At 46.6% G+C, this 21020-nt stretch overlaps 1 protein-coding gene across 7 annotated transcripts in view; it reads left to right on the forward strand.

Annotated features, from left to right (window-relative positions):
- The first annotated feature begins 7788 nt into the window (after positions 1 to 7788).
- Positions 7789 to 21020, forward strand: part of MEIS2 (Meis homeobox 2) — a 174138-nt gene continuing 160906 nt past the window's right edge. For 4 of the 7 annotated variants that reach the window (XM_052782490.1, XM_052782488.1, XM_052782494.1 and 1 more), the window contains exons 1-6: positions 7792 to 8736; positions 9784 to 10016; positions 11673 to 11814; positions 12395 to 12445; positions 13200 to 13250; positions 14160 to 14309. In XM_052782490.1, the coding sequence (XP_052638450.1) occupies positions 8725 to 8736; positions 9784 to 10016; positions 11673 to 11814; positions 12395 to 12445; positions 13200 to 13250; positions 14160 to 14309 (639 nt within the window). In that variant the 5' untranslated portion in view covers positions 7792 to 8724. Of the gene's footprint in view, positions 8737 to 9141; positions 9217 to 9783; positions 10017 to 11672; positions 11815 to 12394; positions 12446 to 13199; positions 13251 to 14159; positions 14310 to 21020 lie in introns of those variants that run through there. The other 3 variants (XM_052782489.1, XM_052782493.1, XM_052782495.1) reach the window with 2 other exon arrangements.

The raw sequence follows: 21020 nt of genomic DNA on the forward strand, positions 1-21020 counted from the left end.
AAAACCCAAACCCCACACCTCAGGTCCCCCTCACCAACGCCTTTAAAACAACCTTCTCCTCCCGAAACGGGTGGGGTGGGGAATAAAGTTATTTGGCTAATTTCAGTGTTTGCTCGATCGAAGAGAGTTTAGTGTGTAAATGGATTTATTTATTCCTGAGTTTTTCCATTCCTCAGCTGGGCTCTCAGAGAAGATTAGAGAGGTGTCTGAGACCATGCTAATAAAAAATCAGCCCTTACACTCAAAGCAAATGATCAGCCCGGATCAGACCCTGATAAAATGGGGGCGGGGGGGCATCGCATGCCCAATACTGCTTCCAATTTGCGTTTTTCCTTTGGGCTCCAAATCGCTAAGAAAGGATCACACACGTATTTATTGCTCCTTTTGTCTCCTTCTTTCTAGCAGGATCCAAACCCCCGCGCGTGTGTGTGCGGTTTGGGGGGCTGTTGCTCTCTTTGGGAGGGTTTCGGCGTTCACAGGTGTGCTTTGGCTAGTCTCTGTCTCCCTGGACAGTTTCTCAATTCTCCCGAAGGGTTTAATCTAGGTGTGAGGGTAGAAAAGTGTTTAAATTCTACTGGGGAAATAAGGGGGGGCGGGGGGGGGGGGAATTCCTTCTTATGGCAAGTTAGAAATAGCCCAAGCTCTCCGAAGGGGTGTTTAAATTGGACTTAATGGAGCAATATCTCCACTTTTTTTTCTTGCTACAGCTATGAGTCCTGAATCCTTTCATTAAACTGACACAGATTTCCAGAGATGGGGAGAAGGAGGGGTATCTGGGGTGGACATTTTATGTAAATGAGCAAATCCGAAATGTATTACAAATCCACTGTAATAAAACTGACAGTTTTGACAGTATTGACAACATAAATATATGTTGGAACACAGCACTTTCAGACATTTAACCGATGAAGCAATAAAAAGATTCGACTACAATATTTCAAATAATCGACATTGATGTTTTGATACATCATTTTTATACCTCGAATCGATCTATCACTCTGTGACCGGTCAATTTTAAGTAAAAATCTGCTGCAATTATTTACGCTATTGCCAATGACGACCTAATAACTGTTTTCAATTAATTACAGCAAAACTAAGCATTATGAGGACTAACCGGCCATATAGTCCATTGTACGGTCCCTTGCATTTCTTGTATGGAGAGCAAACACATATATGTATATTGCATTCTCTTTGTGGGATCAAAAGAAAGACGTACAAAGGCGATCACAATCTTTTGGGGGGGGGGAACCACCAAAACCAACCAACACCTCTCTTTCGGGAACACACCGCGGGCTCTCATCACGTACTTCTAGGAAACACGCTATAATATTTTGTCAGCTCTTTCTCTGTGCAATACCAAACCGGGCTCCTAAGATTTTTTTTTTTTTTCCCCTTTTCTCTTTGGGCTGCGCGCTGAATCCCACTTCAAACAATGGGCCGAGCAGCTCTTGCAAAAGAAAAAAAAAAAAAAAAAAAGGGAGATCCGTGCTTCGAGTGATCGCCTGTGTGTTGTGAGAGTCTCCGTATCATTTCAAAAGAGGTAGGAGGATATTGTTCTCTCCGGACCGAGAACTCCAGTGTAAAAATGAGAGCGCTCCTCTTCTGGAGTTTTATAGGCAGCTGGAGAACAAAAGGGAATATTTTGAGTGAGCGAGAACAGAGAGCTCCGAGCAGAGTTTGGAGCCTTCTCAGATGCTCTGATATTGCACTAAAGCGATTTAGTTAGCCCTGACTGTCCTTTTTGTTACGATGTCACATTGGAAAGATGGATTTTGTTAACGCTTCGGGCTTCTTCGAACAAATGCAAACTAGATTTTTAACTACCCTGGCGGAAGCAGCCTGCACGGCGTTAGTGGGAAGCCCTGACAGGTATTTTTCTCTTTCTGGTATGATGGAAATACACACGTTGGCTGTTTACGGTCTTCACTTTTACAAACCTCCCAGCCCAAGACATAAAAAAAAAAAAAAATTAAAAAGAACAAGCTCCCCTCTCGTCTGACACTAGCGCTTCACACGCACCCGCGTGAGATAAGCCGGATAAAGACGAGGGGGGGCATCGCCGTGCCCCTTCCCACCGCGGCCCTCGCCCCACGGCCCGCCCGGTCGGACGGGATACCGGGGCGGGGGGGGGGGACGGGACACGCACAGCGGAGCAGGCGCCCAAAGGCCGGCGGGGCGGGAGGCGGAGGCGCGGAGCCGGAGCCGGGGCCGGGGCTGGGCTCCGCGCCGCTCCGCGCTCCGTGTCCCGTGTTGGAGCCCCGCCAGGTAGCGCTAGAGGGCTGCCGCTGGCACCGCCGCGCCGCCGCCGCCGCCGCCGCCGGGGGACCCGCAGCCCGGGGGGGGCAGCCCGCAAGCGCCGGGTTAGAGCCCTGCAGCCGGAGGGGGGGCGGGTAAAGGGGGCGCGGGAGGGGAGAGAGAGCCCGGATGGTTCTCGCTTCGTGGAGGGTTTGTTTGGGGTTTTTGGTTTGGTTTTTGGTTTGGGTTTGTTTTTTTTTTTTTTAAAGGGGGGGTGTGTGGAAGAAAGGGAGTTAAAAGGGAATTTAACAGGTAAGTAGATGAACCTCCTCCTAATCCGGCTCCCAAGGTCTCAGTCATATCGCAGCCGAGGTCAAGAAAAGTTCACCGTGATGGGCTACCATTGACTTTCTGGACTGGAAAGATTTTCGAAAAATAACAGATTGCTGAAAAGCGAAGTGCACTATTGGCAGGCGGGGGGATCGGGGAGAGGAGCTAAATGAACCCAGTGGTCTGCAGAAGCTAAAATGTGCATGATTTCACAGGGGCACCCGAGATGGGACCTCGAATGTCCTGCAGCTGTGGGAAGTCGGAGGCGAATCGAAGTGGGCTGTGACGAATAAAAAGTGACTCAAGTTGTAAGAACCAACCGTGAAGGCAAAGGAAAGTGTGGCAAAAAGCGATTTCGGGGGTAGCAGTTCGAACTGTGGCATAATCCCGATTATAAGAAGGAAAAGGTACTATTTACACCCCGCACTTCGCCCTGTGAGCAAAACAAAAAGAAAAATTCCCGTGGATTTTACTACGGGGTCATGGTGATGCAATTCCGCAGCCACATTTTAACAGGCAGATGGCTTTCTTCATTAAATATGACACATTTCCTAGAACGATAGTTCAAGATAAAATGCCAGTTCAAATATGCAAAATTTTTCATCCTGTTCCGTGATATCCTTAGCCCGTCCATGGGGAGCTTTGCCTGCAAATGCAGCCTGTGTGTTTCCGAACACAATGGCATCATCCAAAAATACTTGAACTCAGCGCACAAACAAACAAACATTGAATAAAGTTACAAACAAGATTAAGGTTCAAGTTATTTGTCCCTGTAGCAAGGCGTCAATTGTTCTAACAGATGTAGGGACGCTAAGAGGATTTAAACCACGCGAATTTAATAAACCAGATTAGCAATAGGTGCTTTCCACAAATGCCAGGAACCGTAAAGTAAGTCTAGCCTAAATCACCCATCAGACCGGAGCATCGCCCACAAGGAGTGCAGAAAATTTCCGAAGGGGTCCAATAGGATTTCGTGCAAACACGGCTTGTTTCCCCCCCCCAAAACTTTGTATTTGCATTAAATCTTGCGCTAGGCGCACACGCGCGTACAAAACAGTGGGTTAAGATCCCCGGTGGGATATATTCTTGAAATCTGAAATATTACCTGTTGTGCCATCCGCTTTTGCAAGGCTGTGGAAAAAGAGAGAGGGAGCGAGCGAGCGAGAGAGGCATGTCTCAAAGCCAGCAAAGGACTAAGATGCCACACTTCGGAAAGGCTGATTGAAAACAGACTCTTCTTAAGTTTTAGAGGATTTTCTCTCGCACTCCCTCCGAGGGCTAAGAAGCCGATTTGGGAGTTTGAAGGGAATAGGTTTCAGCGTCCATATTTGTTCTGGTGCACTTGTAAAATGCGATTTGAAGAGGATCTTTAGCCCTCTGATTGTCTTTGTATTGTTTTTCTTGAAACGGATCTTTTGCCCTTAATGAATCCCCACACAGCTGGACAGCTCCTGCTCGGACACTGAGAGCGCTAACCCCAAACTGACCCCAATTTGACACCACAAGATGAAATTTTACCGCCTGTTAAAACCATTTCCAGCCTCGGCAAAAGAAGCTGGCTGTTGACTGAGATGCACTTCCATACCGGACACCTCATTTCTCTTTGGACTTTTGAGCCGATCTAAAAAAAAAAAAAAAAAAAAAAAAAAGCCCAAACACACACACACACCCCACCGACTCGTCTCTCACACTTTTCCTGGAAACAGCCTTCGCTGTGAAAGTGATGCACGAGAAATGGAAATTAGCCAATTTAATTTTCCCGAATTACTGTGTTTTAAAAGAAATATGTCACCAGGCGGGGGGGGGAATAAATAAAAAATGACCTAAGAATGTGGAAGCCCCCACCCCCTGCACGCACGTATCCCATTTTCCTCCGAGTTCCCAACAGCATCTTTGTTAATAGCTGAGTACTTTCACTTAAGGGCGCTAAATTGAGATTCCTTTTTAATGGCTAAACTGTAGCGCTTTATAAACCATGTTCTCTGTGTGCTTTAATCCACTGGGATAGTGAAGAGGAAAAAGGCTTCAACTCTTTTCACGGGGAAAAAAAGACACAGGAGGAACATGAAAGCCCTTCATTTACCATATGAAATTTCACTTTCTATCAAGTTAAAATAATTTTTTAAAGTTGGTCCCTGTCCCAGATTACACACATGCACAGCAGGGCGAGCCAACGCAGGGGGTTAATTAGTTTAGGAGGGGGCGAAAAACAAAAAAAGGGAAGGAAAAAAAAAAGAAAAAAAAGGAACAAGTGAAAGGAGCAGCCTTGAACACTGCAAAAATCTTTGGCTGCTTTTTTGCAGCTTTGATTTTAGATTGCTTTCTAACAATTTCTTAGTCAAGACAACCGAGATCTACAGGCACTTCTGTGAAAAACAGAATTATGGAAAAAAAATCGTGTCTAAAATTATAACCTAAGCAATGAAGCGCCTTCTTCTGTGGGAGCCAAGTCATCTAAAAACTTCTTTTTGAGAGGAAAACTGATGAACTTCTCCCAGAGCTTGAGGTCCGAACAAATACATGGAGCCTTCAGTGGAGCTAGATTACTTTTGCACGGCCACGTTACAAGGAAAGACCTCTTCTTTGGTGATACCGAAACTATTTGAAATGAGACACACACTTGTATATCTCAAGAGGCAAGGCTCCGGGTTCGCACTGCCTGGGTTAAAAAACAAGTTTGGAAGCTACAAATATTTAAGCCACGTCCTCTAAGCTGGCTGTATGGGCTATATCACAATCAAATGATTCCAGGCAAGTTTAGAAATCTGGCATCTTTGGGGCGGGGGGGGGGGACGGACAAGGGGGGGGAGAGGAAAAAACCCAAATAGCATTCACCGATGACTAGATCTCTTTAAAAAATCTGTTAGAAAACTACAGCTGTAAAAGTAGGAAAGGATTTGCATAACCTACTGCTCTGTAGGTCTCCGCGCACCCAAAGGATTAGCCAAGCATTCATTACCATGAATATCTTGAATTACGTTACCGATTTATACGACAGAGTATAAAATACTGCACAAGAAGACTGGCGCTTTCCCTGCGAAATGAATCGACTTAACCACTGCTTGAAAGAGATCTACATACTAAGGGCTTTTTTACTCACCTCTCTTTACAGTCCCGTGAAAGTCAGTCACAGCAATTCGGTTGCTCTTAGGACTAGCTTTAATCTTGGAGGAGATCCTCTAGGAAAAAAAAAACGGGTCTGCTCTCCGGCTTCTGGCGGGTTTTAAGCAGGGTGCAACTCTGGCTAAAAGTAGGAGAGGGACTTTTCTCCATATTCCCCCCATATTTGTAAATACAGCCCTGCTCTGCAGGGCTCGGCGCTATCGGAACACGCAGGAATGCCCACTGGCGTTTGCCAGCCCTCCACACTATCTTTCTTTATATGTGAGGGCTGATTTCCCGCAGACATCATTGTTATGATGGCTCATTTAATCAAACTGTTTAATTGCTCCGGTAATCACTATCATCATCACAGGTACTCAATCATTCATCATTTTGGAGGGGTTTATTGACCTCTGGAGCTCATTCCCTGCGCCTATTAAAATCAGGCCAAATATCTATAACTAACCTTTGAGTCATTTTCTTAAAGTTTCAAAAAAAAAAAAAAATCTTAGCATCATCGTCACCATCACGAAAAGCAAAACAAACCCAACCCAAACCTAACCGAATAAACCGTATTTTTCTGCCGTGTATTTTTAAAAGCCATCTACGTATGAGGCCACATTCACAACCGGGTACATAATCATTGATAAATCCCACTATTAACGGGATAGTCTGTTTTAGATTTTATGTGCAGGGGACCGTGAACGAGGGTGGGGGGTTGGGGAGGACAAAACTGCAGCAATCGATAGTTTGACCATCGCTCCTCCCCTAAACTTCAAGCATCCCCCATGATTGATGATCCCGGGTAGCTTTGGTAATTGACTGTTCTGAGGTAAAGCATGGTTTAGCTCCAGCGAAGTGATTGGGCGAGAGAAACACACCAAAATTAACGTGTGTGTGTGTGTGTGCGCGCGCGTGTGCGTGTGTCCGCGGGCGTGCGTGTGTGTTTGGAAAAGTTCATCTGGTGCTCAAGGGTGGGGGGTGCATCATCTCACTTAATTTGCTAAATAACCCCACTGTAATTAGCACTACCATTAGAAGGCATTACCGAGCTAATACTTCAGCGTACGTTCCACAAGCGCAACGGCGATCGACGGCAAAGTCCGGCAACACACACGCGTAAATAACAGCGCTCACCGCCGGCTCCGCTCGAAATGAACATGCAAACAAAAATCGACATAACATCTGGATCTCGCCTACAAAAGGCTGAGCAGGACTTTGTTTTTAAGCCCTTTTCAAAGCCTGGCAGCCTCACCGCAAAACTAGAAGGGATTTCCCCCTCTCCCCCCCCCCCCGCCCCCCCCTCCCCCCCCCCGCCTCTCCCCCCAAGACATCCCCAGCGTGCTTGATAGCAGCGATCACTTAATGAAGAGCGGTGCCAAACACGGCTTGCACGAGGCGTTCTCTTCATGCCCTGGAAAATTAATTTTTAGAGAAGCACAATGAATTGTCAGAGGGAAGAAACCACACTGGCAACAACGTAACGTGCTGGCGGAGACGCGAGTACTTGGCCGGAGCAGGCTCGCTTCCCGGGGAAGATCAACTTTGCGCGGCCCCCCCCCGCACACGGTAGCTCTCTCCGTGCCCCCGGACTCGCATACCGTTCGCGGCAACGGCGATAGCCGGCGACTTAAACCAGTAATTCCGCGCATGAACCAGACGCGAAAGATCGCGGTTAATCGGAAGGTATTTGGTTGCTAAAATAATCTAGCGCAAACCAACCCGGGGCTGGGCTTCTATCGCACTTTTCTTCTCGCTCTCTGCAGTTTTCCCCTGCCTCTCCCCCCTCTCGCACACACGCACTCTCCCTGTCCTTCCTCCCCTCCCTCCCTCCCTCGCTCCCTCCCTCCCCTCCCTCCCTCCCTCGCTCCCTCCCTCGCTCCCTCCCTCCCTCCCTCTCTCTCGCACGCTCGCTCGCTCCTTCCTACACGCGTTGCTTCGCTCGGGGCAGGGGCTGCTGCGCGGCTCCCCCCGCGCGGCGCCGCGGCCGCCCCGCCGCCGCGCTGCGCATCACCGGCGCTCCGCCGGCTGGGCCGCCCCGCCGCCGCCCCGCGCCCCGCCGCCGCTCCCCGCCGCCGCCGCCGCCCCGCGCCCCGCCGCCGCTCCCCGCCGCCGCCGCTCCCCGCCGCCGCTCCCCGCCGCCGCCGCCGCTCCCCGCCGCCGCCGCCGCCGCCGCCGCCGCGCTGCAGGACTGGCTATGGCCACCACTACTTCCGGGTTCCGTCACTTCATTCTCCCGCCGATCAGCGCTGCAAAACTGAGCCTCTTCTATAAGGCAGCCAGCAGCCAACCTGCCAACACTTACTGACACTCACTCATCTCAGAGAGCGAGGGAGAGAGGGAGACAAAATACCTGCCGGGAGGAGAGGAAAAAAAAAAAAAAAAAAAAAAAAAAGGAGAGAGGGGGAAGTCCGGGCTTTGCAAACTATTCCATTTTTCTTCGCATCTCTCCCCACCCCCCTTCACAGTACTTAAAAAAAAAAAAAAAGCAACCAAAAAAACCAGCCCTATAGCGATCCTAAAAGGCAAAACCCGAGCGCGGAGTTACTGGAAGAAGAAACCGGGGTTAAAAAGATTCCTCCTCTCTTCTTCATCATCATCAACCATCATTCATTCACTACCTTGACATTCCCTGGCTTTGATTGACAGCTGGAGTGGCAAAAAGCCATGAGACACGACAGTTTGGTTACATGTGGGTTGCTGACGGGCCGATCGTAACCTTCAGTTTGGGGGCTTGACAATTTTTTTTTTTTTTTTTTTGCGTAGAGAAAGAAAAAAGGAAAAAGAGAGAGAGAAAAAGCAAAGAGAGAAAGAGAGAGAAAAAAGAAGAAAACACAGAAACTCATCGTGGTTCTTGACTGTTTTTTATATATTATTGTTGTTGTTGTTGTTGTTGTTATTATTATTATTTACCCATATTGGAGGATAGGAGAAGTCTATAAGTGGGTTGCAAAAAAAAAAAAAAAAAAGGAATCTTCTTCACTCTAAATCACTTTCTTTGCTGGACTGGGATATTAAATATACGACACATCCAGGAGTTTATTGGAGCGCAGACTGATGGCGCAAAGGGTAGGTTTAAATCTCCAACACTTACCTATATATAAATCCTCTCTTAAGAGGGGCCTGTCCGATTTGCTCTCCTCTGTTGCTGATGATGATGGCGGCCACTATTAAAAAATAGCAGCAAAAATTATTCACTAGCTTTTTGTGTGTGTGCGTGAGTGTCTCTCTGTGTGTGTCTCTCTCTGCAATTGTTCCACGCTTTTTTCCTCTCTAGCTTTTCCCCCAGCAGCGCGATTTCCCTGCTCTCTGCCTGCTCAGTAGCACGGGTTTCACAGGGGAAAGCTTGCTGCTGCTGCTGCTGCTGCTGCTGCTGCTGCTGCCGCCGCCGCCGCTACTGCCGCTGCCTAGGAAAGACTAAGAAATACATATGTGTGTCTGTGTATATACGAAAGTATATATATGTATACACATATAGCTGCTTTTTTTTTTTTTTTTGTCTCTGGCTTTGACAAGGACAAGGGGAATTGCTACTAAATAATGTTTCTGGTAACTTTCAGATTATTTCCCCCTTTATCTCCCCCCCCCCGCCCCCCGATGCACCCTACCTTTCCTCTCTCCTTCCCAGTGTTGATTTATTTCTCTAGTTGCTTTGGATTCTGCTTGTTTATTCATTTATATTTTGTTTTTTTGCCCTTCCTTTCTAATGCAGAGTAACTCTAGTTTCTCTCCTCCGTTTCCTTCCTTTTCATCCCCGTTTCCTTGTTAGGGTTTCTCCCGCCCGTGCTGAAGAGGACCATCTCCCCCCGCACACACAGGCAGGCGGACACACACTTTCCCCCGTTACCTCTCCCCGCACCCCCACTCCTCCCTCAGCCTCTCCAGCCTCTGCTCCCGATCCCAGTTGATTTCATTTTGCACATTTCTCTCTCGTTGTGGCTGTTCTTGTTTTGTTTTGCTCTGTTTGTGTCTGTCCGGGTGCTTTACTCTCTTCTGACTTTTGTTGTTGTTGTTTGTTTGTTTTTTTTGTTTTTTTTTGTTTTTTTTTTTTTTATTCCTCTCTCTCTTTTCCCCTCTTTCTCTTTCTTTCTTCTCTTCCGGCCCGTTTTTTGACAGTACGATGAGCTGCCCCACTACGGCGGGATGGACGGAGTAGGGGTGCCGGCGTCCATGTACGGGGACCCCCACGCCCCCCGGCCGATCCCCCCGGTGCACCACCTCAACCATGGGCCGCCGCTCCACGCCGGACAGCACTACGGCGCCCACGCCCCGCACCCCAATGTCATGCCGGCCAGCATGGGCTCCGCTGTCAACGACGCCCTGAAGCGGGACAAGGATGCGATCTACGGGTAGGTGCCGCCGGGCCGCCCGGCGCCACGGCCCGGCTCCGCAGCGCCGGTGCCCCCGGAGCGGCCAGGGCAGGAGCGGGGCGGGCAGCGGGGGCTCCCGCGGGGCCGCGGTGGCGGGCGGCGGCAGCGGCGAGCCGAGACCCGGAGCGGGGCGGAGGGGGGGGGGGGGGGGGGCCGGCGGGTCCGGCGGGAGGGCGGCGGCCGGGGAGCCCCCCGCCGCCCGCTCCGGAGGGAGACCAGCGCAGTGGCACTGCCACTGCCACTGCTGGCGATCTCATTCCGGGCGAGTGCAGTCCCAGCCTGACTCTTAGCTGAGGTGCCAGCACCCACGGGAAACGGGTCGTGGAAAAACAGAACTCTCGGGGAGAGAGGCTGGGCTGGGGGGAGGTGGCGTTGCCTTGTCTTTCTTCTTTTCTTTTTTTCTTTTTTTTTTCCCTTTTTTTTTTCCCCTTTATTTTATTTTTTTTTTCCCCGTGGGTTTTTTGTCTTTCTCGGAAAGGCCCCAGTTAGGAGTTCAGGCGGGAGAGGCGGCTCTCATTGCTCTGGCTTTTAGTTGGAGAAGTGTTATTCTGGTGTTCTCCTTCGTGCCGTAATAACACTCTTCCAACGCTGTAAATAAAGAGCTATTCACATCGCGGAAGGTAGTAAGAATAAAAGGGATTCGCTTCTCGCAAGCAGCTCTTCCCTAAGACAGAAGAAATAAATACATTGGGGGCAAAGAGCTGAGTTTTGTATTTAGGAAAGAAAGAACACGAGGAAAAAGAAACACGTACCCAGCAAAACTCAAGCCTGTGCCAGGGCATTGCTTGGGGGGAATGACACCGATTCCCTTCAGTGCCTTTTAGAAAAAATACAAAATGATCCTAAAAGGAGAGATAGTACCATCTATGACAGAGTGTGGGGCCTTGATCAGGCACCAAAGGGGAAAAAGAGAGAAGAAATGCATGCTTACTACTTAGCACGCAGATTTTTTTTTTTTTCCTGACTACACCAACTATGGGAAAATATTTCGCGAAGTGCTCCCTCCCTCCGCCCCCTCCCCAGCTCACTTATCTGGACAGCTGGTATTTTACTTGGGTGTGCTTCCTAAGCCAGGAAACTTCACCACATTTTTGTTAGCAGGCCCCTTGAAAAATAAAATTACGTATTAAGTAGTTTGCAGTTTGCCTAGCCGTGCTTCTCATTTTAGGTCATAGCTGGAGGGTAGGGATGGGATCTTCCAGGTTTCGCGTTATTTTAAGCTGTGGCGAAAAGTGTAAGATTCCCAGCTGAGCTGCTGCCTGCGTGAGCGTGTTTGGTGCCTTGTGCGTTTGGAGGAGAGGTCACTTTTGTCCTCATCTGTGGGGACTGCACGGGGGATGTGGCTCGGGCATTGCAATTTCAAAAGGAGGGAAAGAAAGAAAGAAAGAAAGCAGAAAGAAAGCAAGAAAGCAAGCAAGCAAACCGACCCACTACCAAACCCAGCATTTTTATTTCAAAACGTTGCTCTCCCCTGCTCTGCCCGAAGCGACACTGAGAGCCTGCAGAGCGTGGCTCTGTCCGTGCGTCCGTGTCTGTGTGTCCGCGCACTTAAAAACAAAATACTTGTTGATTCGAGCTCTTCTTTCCCCCTCTCCCCCACCCCCTCCCCTCTCTTTGTGTGCCACTGCCCGGTAGGCACCCGTTGTTCCCCCTCTTAGCTCTGGTCTTTGAGAAGTGCGAGCTGGCGACCTGCACGCCCCGGGAGCCCGGCGTGGCCGGCGGGGACGTCTGCTCCTCCGACTCCTTCAACGAGGACATCGCCGTCTTCGCCAAACAGGTCCGGCACCTCTCCCCCCCCGCCCCCGGCCCTTCCCGGCACTCCCGCCACCTCCTCAGCTCCTCGGCCCACACGGCCGGGCGCTCGCAGGGGGCAGCCCCCCCCCCCTCCGCCCCCGGTGCCCCCTCTCCGGCCGCCGGGGGGGACACACGGACGACGGGGAGCGGGGGTGCGCGCTGGCGGCCCAGCTGGCCCTGACCCTCCTCCGCCGGGAGCCCCTCCGCGCCGCCGGGCTGAGACCCCTGGCCCTGGCCCTGGCCCTCCCGCGTTAAAGAAAGGGCAATGTAACCGTGGCCGAGTTTCGGAGGCTGGGGGAGCGGGAGAGAGGCAGGAGGAGATGGGGAAGAGAGGGCTCCTGGGGCACGGGGCTGGCAGGAGCCGAGCAGGCTCCTCTTCGCATCACGGGTGACTCGGGGGCGTCCAGCCGGATTCTGATCTGACCTGTACCGGCTGGTTTTGTCACAGGGTCGTGTGTGTGTCCGTCCCGTGTCGTGTGTCGTCCCCCCCCCCCTTCGAGCGATTGGGTTGCAGGGCCGAGAAGAGAAGCTGTAATTCACGCCGCTTTTCCTTCTTCTTGCAGGTCCGCGCTGAAAAACCACTTTTTTCTTCAAACCCAGAGTTGGACAATTTGGTAAGGCCTGCTCGCCCCTCTGCCCTGCTCCCCTCCCGCCCCTCCCGCCCCCACCGCCAGCTGCCGGCAAGCGCCCTCCGCCGTCCGGGGCGGCGGCTGCCGGCCCGGGCACTCGGGCTGCGCGGGCAGGGGAGGGGGAGAGCCGGCAGGCTGGGGAGCTACCGTCAAGCGGCTTCAAAGAGCTGCACTTTTAAAGTGAGCCAGGGCGAACTCTCGAGCCCCAGTGCGTTGCAAAGCCCTGTCTGAAAGCCACGGGAAGCTACGGTGAAGGAAATAACTGCTTAAGAGGAGAGAGCTGGAGAGTTCTAACGTAATTCTTTTGCTAATGTGAACGATTTCAATATTCAAAGTGCCTAAATCCGCTTGTAAAGAAGATGCCAAACTATTCATCCTTCCCTCCCCCCCCTTTCTCCTGCGGGCGGGGGGGGGGGGAGTGTGTGGTTGACTTCTCTGCGGACCCTCCGGGGTGAGGGCCGGGGTGTTGAGAGGGAGAGAGGAAAAGAGGAAGAAGTTTTCTCCAAGATCGCGGTAATAAAGCACTAATCACCGCTCCTGGGATAAATATGATAAAAATCAAGTGCTTAGGTTAAAGTTGATCGAAATTGTTCAAGCGTGACCAATGAGCTAAAATCCTGCATAATGACTGCGCGCCCTGACAATCCCCTTCTCCCCCTCGCCCACTCGGGCTCTCGGCTCTGCACAGCCCCCGTGCTCCTGTCTCCCACGTAACCCCTCGCTCAAAACTTTCTTGCAGATGATCCAAGCAATACAAGTACTAAGGTTTCACCTTTTGGAATTAGAAAAGGTAAGAGCCACGGAGGCGGGCAGGGGGCAAGCCATTCCCTCCCTGTGTCGTCTTCCCCCCCCCCGTCCCCCCCCCTTGACTGTTTGGGATGACTTGTAAACATGGCCAGAGGAGACAGGGGAAACGCAGGGTGATACCGTAACCTGTGCCATCGGAGCATGTGACACCCGCCAGCCATGCCCAGCCCAGCCCGGCATTAATTCTTTTTTTTTTTTTTTTTCCAGCGTAATTTCAACCGAGTCATTAAACGTATATATTATTAACCCCCCTCCCATCCTTCTTACCCCTTCCCTCGGTAGAAGCTCTTTTCCTGACTGGGAAATCATACGTTTAACAAAACGAGAAATGAAAGCACTCCTGCCTTTCTCCGGCTCTGGCAGGCATATTAACCCCAAGCAAGCAGTAAATGTTTGGAAGAGGCAGGGGGCCCCTGCGCGGCGTGGGGAGGGGGCTGTGCCCGGGGACGAGAACGGCTCTTCCCCCAGCCTCGGCGAGTACCTTCCTTTTACTGCTGCCGGCCACACAGACCTTTCTTTGGCCCCGGTTTAAACCGATCCCGTCCCGAGTGCCTAGCTGTACCTGTCTGGGCTGGGTATGCTCCAGAGGTACCGCCTGGGTCTAGCTCCCAGGGTCCTGATCTTATTAGCAAGTCGGATTTTCCTCTGCACACCAGGCTGAGCCCACTATCTCTCTTTCTCTCTCTCTAACTTGTTGCTGCGGCAAGTCTCTAGAGAATAATATGTGCTGCAACAATTTCTCTATTGTTTCCTTGCCTTCAACTATTGTGCCCCTTAATTAGAGTTACTTGTGGAGTGGATCAGAGGGTTGTTCTTGCTATCAAAAAAAAAAAAAAGTTGCAATCCGATATTTTGCCATTATTGATACTATTATTCTTGTTACTGTTTTCAGGTTCATGAATTGTGCGATAACTTCTGCCATCGGTACATTAGTTGTTTGAAAGGAAAAATGCCAATAGACCTCGTTATCGATGAAAGGGATGGCAGCTCCAAATCAGACCACGAAGAACTCTCAGGATCTTCCACAAATTTAGCCGATCATGTAAGTCCTTCTGATTTCTTTGTGTCACTTTTTAAGGCTTTAACCTGCTTAGAGGACCTGTCCCCGATTTCATTGTTTTGCTGCTCTTGTCTGTTAGTAGCATTACTACTCTAACCTCTCGCAAGCTCGGATCCCATCCTTGCGCTTTCTTCCCTCGTGTTTCGTAAAGTTGTAGAAATGCGAAAGGTTCCTTCTGTTTCCATCTGTAAAGCAGCGAGTTTGCAACGGTTTGTAAAGTTTCCTGGTCCGGGCGGCTTGGAGAGCTAGCAGACTGTCGGTTAGATGCAGGGATCGGTGCTTTCGCTTCTTCGTTGCCAACTCTGCAATCAGTGCAGCAATGTAAGGAAACAGAGACAAGAAAGTTAGGGAGAAAGTTTGCTGATTTGCTCCCCCCTCCCCTCTCGTGGGGATGACAAGTGATGAGAATTATTGGCAATACTACATTGCATTACAAAAAAGGGGTTAGCACATTAGAGTTTCCAATGCTTGTGCTTTATAGCAACTTATTGTCAGAATATGGACTTATTGCCAAACGCCTGAAGCATCTTCATAATAAAAGACAGTAACCTTGATGAAGCAATTATTAACAATGTATTACAGAAAGCTGGAGAGAATGATGATTGAGTAACCGTAGGTTAGCGGTTGATTTTAACACTTTAGGAGTTGGTGAATTAGTGTTATGTGTGTAGGACTGAACGTTGGTGTGCGTGGTAAGGAGAGTGCCTTTGTTTTTCCGGGTTTTGGAGCGGCTCTTGTGATCCTTCAAAAGATGTAGACGCGGAGAGACTTCGGGATGTGAAGGGAAAGATTGCAGCTGGTACCGCAGAAAAGGGAAGGAATAGCTCTGGTTAAAAAGAGTGGGTGTGAACTCGAGTTTATTTATAGGAACGCATCCCTGGGGGGAAAAGGGGTTTACACAGTTTTAGATTCAATTGAACTCATAATCTAAATGATACAGTCTAATATTTTAGCGGTTGAAATATTAATTTAACACCCGGTGTGAAGTTAACCATGCTTTCTGCACAGGCGCCTGCCTTTATTTCCCAGTGTGTTAAGAAGAGTAGCTGTAAGCCCAGGGAGAATGAGCTTTCTAGGAGCTTTTGTTTCCTTTGAAAACATGTTGTTTGTGTGTGTATTTGATAATTACATTAGACCTGGACTGAAGGTGAATTGGGAGATAAAATAATAATAAATCCTTCTAAATGCTCCCCTTCTGGCACGGCTTAGTTCCAGAGCCCGGGAAATATTTTTGGACCCAAGCCTTAGCTTTCATTTTCTCATTTGTATTCGGTAAACACTGCAGGACAAGGTTTTTGCGATGTTTTCCATTTAAAATCTATTATTTTGAGAGAAAAAAATGTATGCAGAGGTTCCCAAAAGTTTCTCTGCTTATCAGCTATCTCACACGTAGCTAATAAACTCTATGAGGCATGACACTCTTTCAAAAATATTTGGTTTCTGGCATTTTAGAACCCTAAATTCGTGTGCATAAGTATTCCGGGAGAGCACTAGAAAAGAAATTGAAATGAGTGGCAACCTGAAAGACAGGGGGTCGTTGTGTATGATTCAGAGCAACAGAAAAAAAAAAAAAGTACATGTTTCTCCAGTAGTTTCTTTACAAGAGTGTGTTTCAAGTGGAAGTGTAGAAATGGAGCATGCTTGTGTTTATATTGAAGAGATTAGATAAACTAGCCTGTTTAGGGTTCTGGCAGATGGCGAATGCTCAAGCCAATTTGCAGTGCGCCATTATAATATTTAAATTCACACACAATGATAGGACAGGGGTGGAAGGGGTTAGCATTTTGATAATTTGATAACTATTATCTTCCCTAAGAAGAATCTCCTCTTGCTTTTGTGGCCCAAAAAACAAACTCAAATAAATATGACAACCCATTTATCTTGCACCCGTTAGGGTTTACCACTTCATTGGGTATTATAATTTAAAGCCTTTTATTTCCTGGAGATTTGAGCTATAACATTTTTACTTTAGCCCCCTGCTATTTGTTTTGAAAGGAAGCAATAATTTGTGCAACCAGAACACCAACTGGGAAATGAAGAGTTGTATCACATAGTTACATTTTATTCATGCGTTTTGGGAAATGTGTCTCCTTATTGGATTTTTGTGTGTGTGCGTGTGTGTGTGTATTAGCTTGTTTTCCCAACAAAACTTCAACACTCTTTTATAGCTTAGTCAAACTACCCTGTGTGTACACATTTATATTTGCACTCTACAAGGTTCCAGCAAGAAGAAATCCACTTTTATTCATAAAGAAGGAAAAGCTTTAAAAAATGGCTAATATGAACACGCAAGACTATCAAAAAATGAGCTATCACTTGTGAGCATCTACCTGAAAATGTAGTAGTTCAAGCATGCAAATTTGTCCAATTTGACTCTCCAGGTTTATTTTTTCATTTGCTTTGATATGCATATTTAATATATAGCCTCAGGCTAGATCTCATTTGGTGAAAGTTGGTGCAGGGGTGATGATGAGCCACTTCAGAAGGACAGAGACAGCGTGTTGTTTCCTCTGTTTTATGTATTGGCCCACTATTCTGATCCATGGGTCTTCCCCTCATGGTTTTATTTGCACATGAAATACTAAGAGCATTTCAACTGATTGGCTATGAATAATGATAGCCAAAAAGAAGTGTAGGTTAATTTGTTGTGTGCCAAGGTTTCTCTTGTGGATATGACAGTTTGTGACAGCTGTTTGACACCCCAAAAATCCATACACCTCTATTCTTATCAAGTGCTATAAAGATACACCGTGTGTGTTTAATGTGAATGCGAGGAGTGGTAGCGGTGACAGTGGCAGTGCTGAACTAGGAACTAAGGCAGCTCTCAGTTTTATTCCTTTGCTAGACCTGAAAAGAGGCATAAGGGAAAGTAACAGAAAGAATTGTAGGATTAGCCAATATTTACCATAAGACTTTAAATGGGGTACTCAAATAGTGCATGCTTCCCTTTTCAAAATCTACTGCTCTACTATTTATATAACTTAATTGGAAATCAAAACCAAAATCAACAAAGGAATGAATTCTTCAGAGATATACCTGTGCTGGAAAGAGGAGACAGCTGCAAGCGGTTGTACTAGACGTGTTTGGTAATAAATGTGTTTATCGAATTTTATTTTAGTGCGCTATTAACTGTTATGTAATACAGTAAGTGTAGAGGGTCCAGGGACTTGGTAGATCAAATAGTGCAGCGCTGGCCACAAGAAGCTGAAACTTTTGTTATTACTTTGCTGTGTTTAGTAAATATAACAGCCCATAATTAGTGTTTGAATTTTTAACACCCTCATATTTTTTTATTGCTCTGAGGTATTAGCTGTAGATGGGAAGAAGGTAATTACAGCTATGCCCTGGCTGAACCAGATCAGTTGGGGAAGAAAAAAAAAAAAAGAAAAGAAAAGAGGAAAGAAACCTTTCCAGCTGCAGTTCAAGTTGAGTTTCCCAGCACAGACAATTTATTATTGTTCAATATAAACACTCTGGGCCCTATCCTGCATTCTCTGTTCAGCCTAAATTATCTCCTGAGATTGCCAGCAAATCTTTTTTTTTTTTTTTCCTTCCGAGCTAGTCAGATCTGAATAACATGATGCTTGTAAAATTTGGAGATTTTAAAACTTTTTCGAGCATATGATAAAATTTTGTACTTTAATTACATTTCTTCTGTACCTGGCTTCACCTGGTGCCACACAATTCTTCCTTTAGCACAAACTTACTTTGAAGCCTAGTAATTCTCCCATAGAAATTTATGGCTCTCCTTCCTCTGGCTTTCGTGGGAGCAGGATCAGGGCCTCAGTCTTTCTGATATTTGTTTATATGTTCTAGTCAATTTGCAGCGGGGAGGTAATAATATACAGATCATCATTTATAAAATATAATTAAAAATGGATAGAAATATACATATATCTCTTTTCTATAAAAGGACTGTTGACAGATTAGAAATCTGATGCCTTAGCTGTAGAAGAGAAATATTAGTCTGAATATTAAACCTTTCAGCTCTCAAACAAGGAAATACTTTTATTTTGTACTTTTGGACATCCAGACATTTTACATTTCTTTAATATTTCTTCTCAAAGAATGGTCTGTGCAAATTCCTGACATCTTGCAGATGAGAAAAAAATAAAAATAGGGTAATATATATCTGCTCCAGTTATATAATTAAACCTTTAGGTAAGATTTCTCTGAGTAATGAGGAAATAATTGGGGGCCTGATGCTGCAGTCTCCAGGTTTGCCACACTTTGATGGACTTCAGTGGGAGTTTTGAGTATGCCAGAAATGCAGGATCAGACCCCAAAGGTGCCCTTTCTGTTTGTAGTGTGTCAGAAGGGAAACTAAGTAGCTAACCGCAACAATAATAAGGCAAACTTTTTTCTTTAATAACTGAATTTCTTAGTGTGTGACTTAAGACTTTGGATATTATGGTCGGCCCTGTCCTTTCTGAAGGGGCAAGGAGAACCAGGAACTTTCTGAGGCTGTAGAGAATGTTGTACATTTCCTCTTTTTGATGGTCCAAGGTACTCTGCAGTCAAAGGTAATCTACAGCTCAAATTTCAGTGTTTTAGTTTTAAACTGGGTTCTATCAAACTGAACCGGTCATGTATTTCACTATCTATTTTATGCCGGTGTTGTCACTTTGGTTTGAGTTGTCTATCAGTCTAGATGAAGCGTAACCACACAGAATGACGTAGAAGGACAATTAAAAAAACAACCACCCCCCCGATTTTTCAGGTCTCGGTTCCTTGCTGACAGGTGGATTACATGTCTGATTTCAATCTTAATTGGAAAATACAAAGCATGCAGGTTTTCAGAACATTGCCACATTCTAGGAGTGTCAAAAATTCCTTCTGACGCTTTCCTCGAATGCGAAATCAAGGGACAAGAATTAAAACTTGTACATACGTATACATACATACACAAATATCTGATAGATCACAATGCCTTGTCTTTTGTTTAAATTGTGTAATTCTGCTACAAAAAAGTTATCATACTAAATATGCATCTGTAAGAAAATAAACCCTATTAATATCGGGAGTAGTTGTTTTTAGAAAACATACATATCGTGTCAAATTAGAGTTTTTCATGGCTCATTTACTTATTGAAAGTTTCTTTATATAGTAAATTTATTACTACTGCACTCCACAACAGTTTCTAAGATACCATCCTGAACTTTATACCTACAAAACATAGACAGACACAGACACACACAAAGAAACACACATGCACGTATGTGAGTACATTTCTATGATGTCCAGCATAGTATATCATCTTTTGATATATGGTGGTACCTAGATACAGATTTTTGTGGCATCAATCACGTCAGTCATTCCACTATTTACAGGTGTTAACTTGTAAGAACAAGGTGAGCAGGATTTGGCTTGTATTTGGGGGGGGGAAATGCCATCCATATCAGTAGTTCAGTTCAGTTTTGTGTTTGCAAAATTAATTTACCAGAGCAACCTCCAGACCTTTGAGTCCAATCATCTTCACAAAAAACGAGCCCTGTAGCTGTTGCAGTTTCTTTTATGAAAGTAAGTTGTGTTTTATTTGTTCCTGCAAGATCAATGGTTCTGTCCATTTCATCTGATAAAATGTAAGGGCCTGATCCTGTCACGGTTGTATACTTAAAACTTCAGTTAACGTCTATGAGCCAAATCCTGCTTGGCTTACTCACATGGGTATCAGCTGGCCTGATTGATTTTACTTCCCAGTTATAAATAAGAAGCAAATTCCTTATGGTTAATTGAGTCTTTAATATCACCATAAAAAGCAGTGTGAGATCAGAATCAGCCCTAGCGGGACTGCATACACTCACAAAAAATTAGCCAGACTTTGCCCAGTGGAAATTCTGGGCATACAAAGTAAGAATTGCAATTTAACAGAAGGTTATCCTATATCAAATTTCTCTGTTACAACATCTCTGTTCAAGAAATCTGCAGCAGGTAAAAACTCTTACACTTTCCACCAGATTTGCAGCATCGACAAAAGAGTAACGCATCAGATTTGCTTTGTATACCAGGAGACTCTTGTCCTTTCTGTTGCTCTTTCCTAGATTTAGCAAAATTCAATGGTGGTGCTAAATCAATTTTTTTTTAACTTTCAAGGGAAAAAACACTGGCAAAATTGGGTTTTCTAGGGAAGGCTGTGTGTGTAAATGAGAAACAGTGGATAGCAGCAGAGTGATCTCCTGTGGCCCTGCTAGTACAAGCTTTCCCCATATTGTCTCCTGCTTTTATATTAATTACAACTTGCATTATCAGCTGCGAGTCTGTAGCCCAGCAAATAGAAAATACTGCCCCTGGAGACCCAGCTTCTTGTATCTATTTTCCATCTCCTTCTATTGTGCTCTACTCAGTATTCACTGCTTTTCTCCTGGTAACACTGCTCTTTAACACAATTAGGTAAGAGCAAGAGGAGCACCATATTTGACTCCCAATTATTAAAACTACTGGGAATAGATACATGTGTGCTGTTTACCTTCTATGGTATTTGGCATTAGTTTAGGTCATATGTGTGTGAAAATCTTACAGTATGCACACGTACACAAACCAGGCAATTGCATTTTGGCAGACATCATCCACACTCTTCAACGTGTTTCTGCAAACTGTATTACTAAACTTGCAAGAAGATATGAGAAGCCATGCTAACAGTTTGTGTAATTTATCTAAAGCTATCTTGTTTTCTGGGCTTTTTTTACAGTGTGA

This window comes from Harpia harpyja, chromosome 3, assembly GCF_026419915.1.
Source record: "Harpia harpyja isolate bHarHar1 chromosome 3, bHarHar1 primary haplotype, whole genome shotgun sequence".
Taxonomy (NCBI): domain Eukaryota; kingdom Metazoa; phylum Chordata; class Aves; order Accipitriformes; family Accipitridae; genus Harpia; species Harpia harpyja.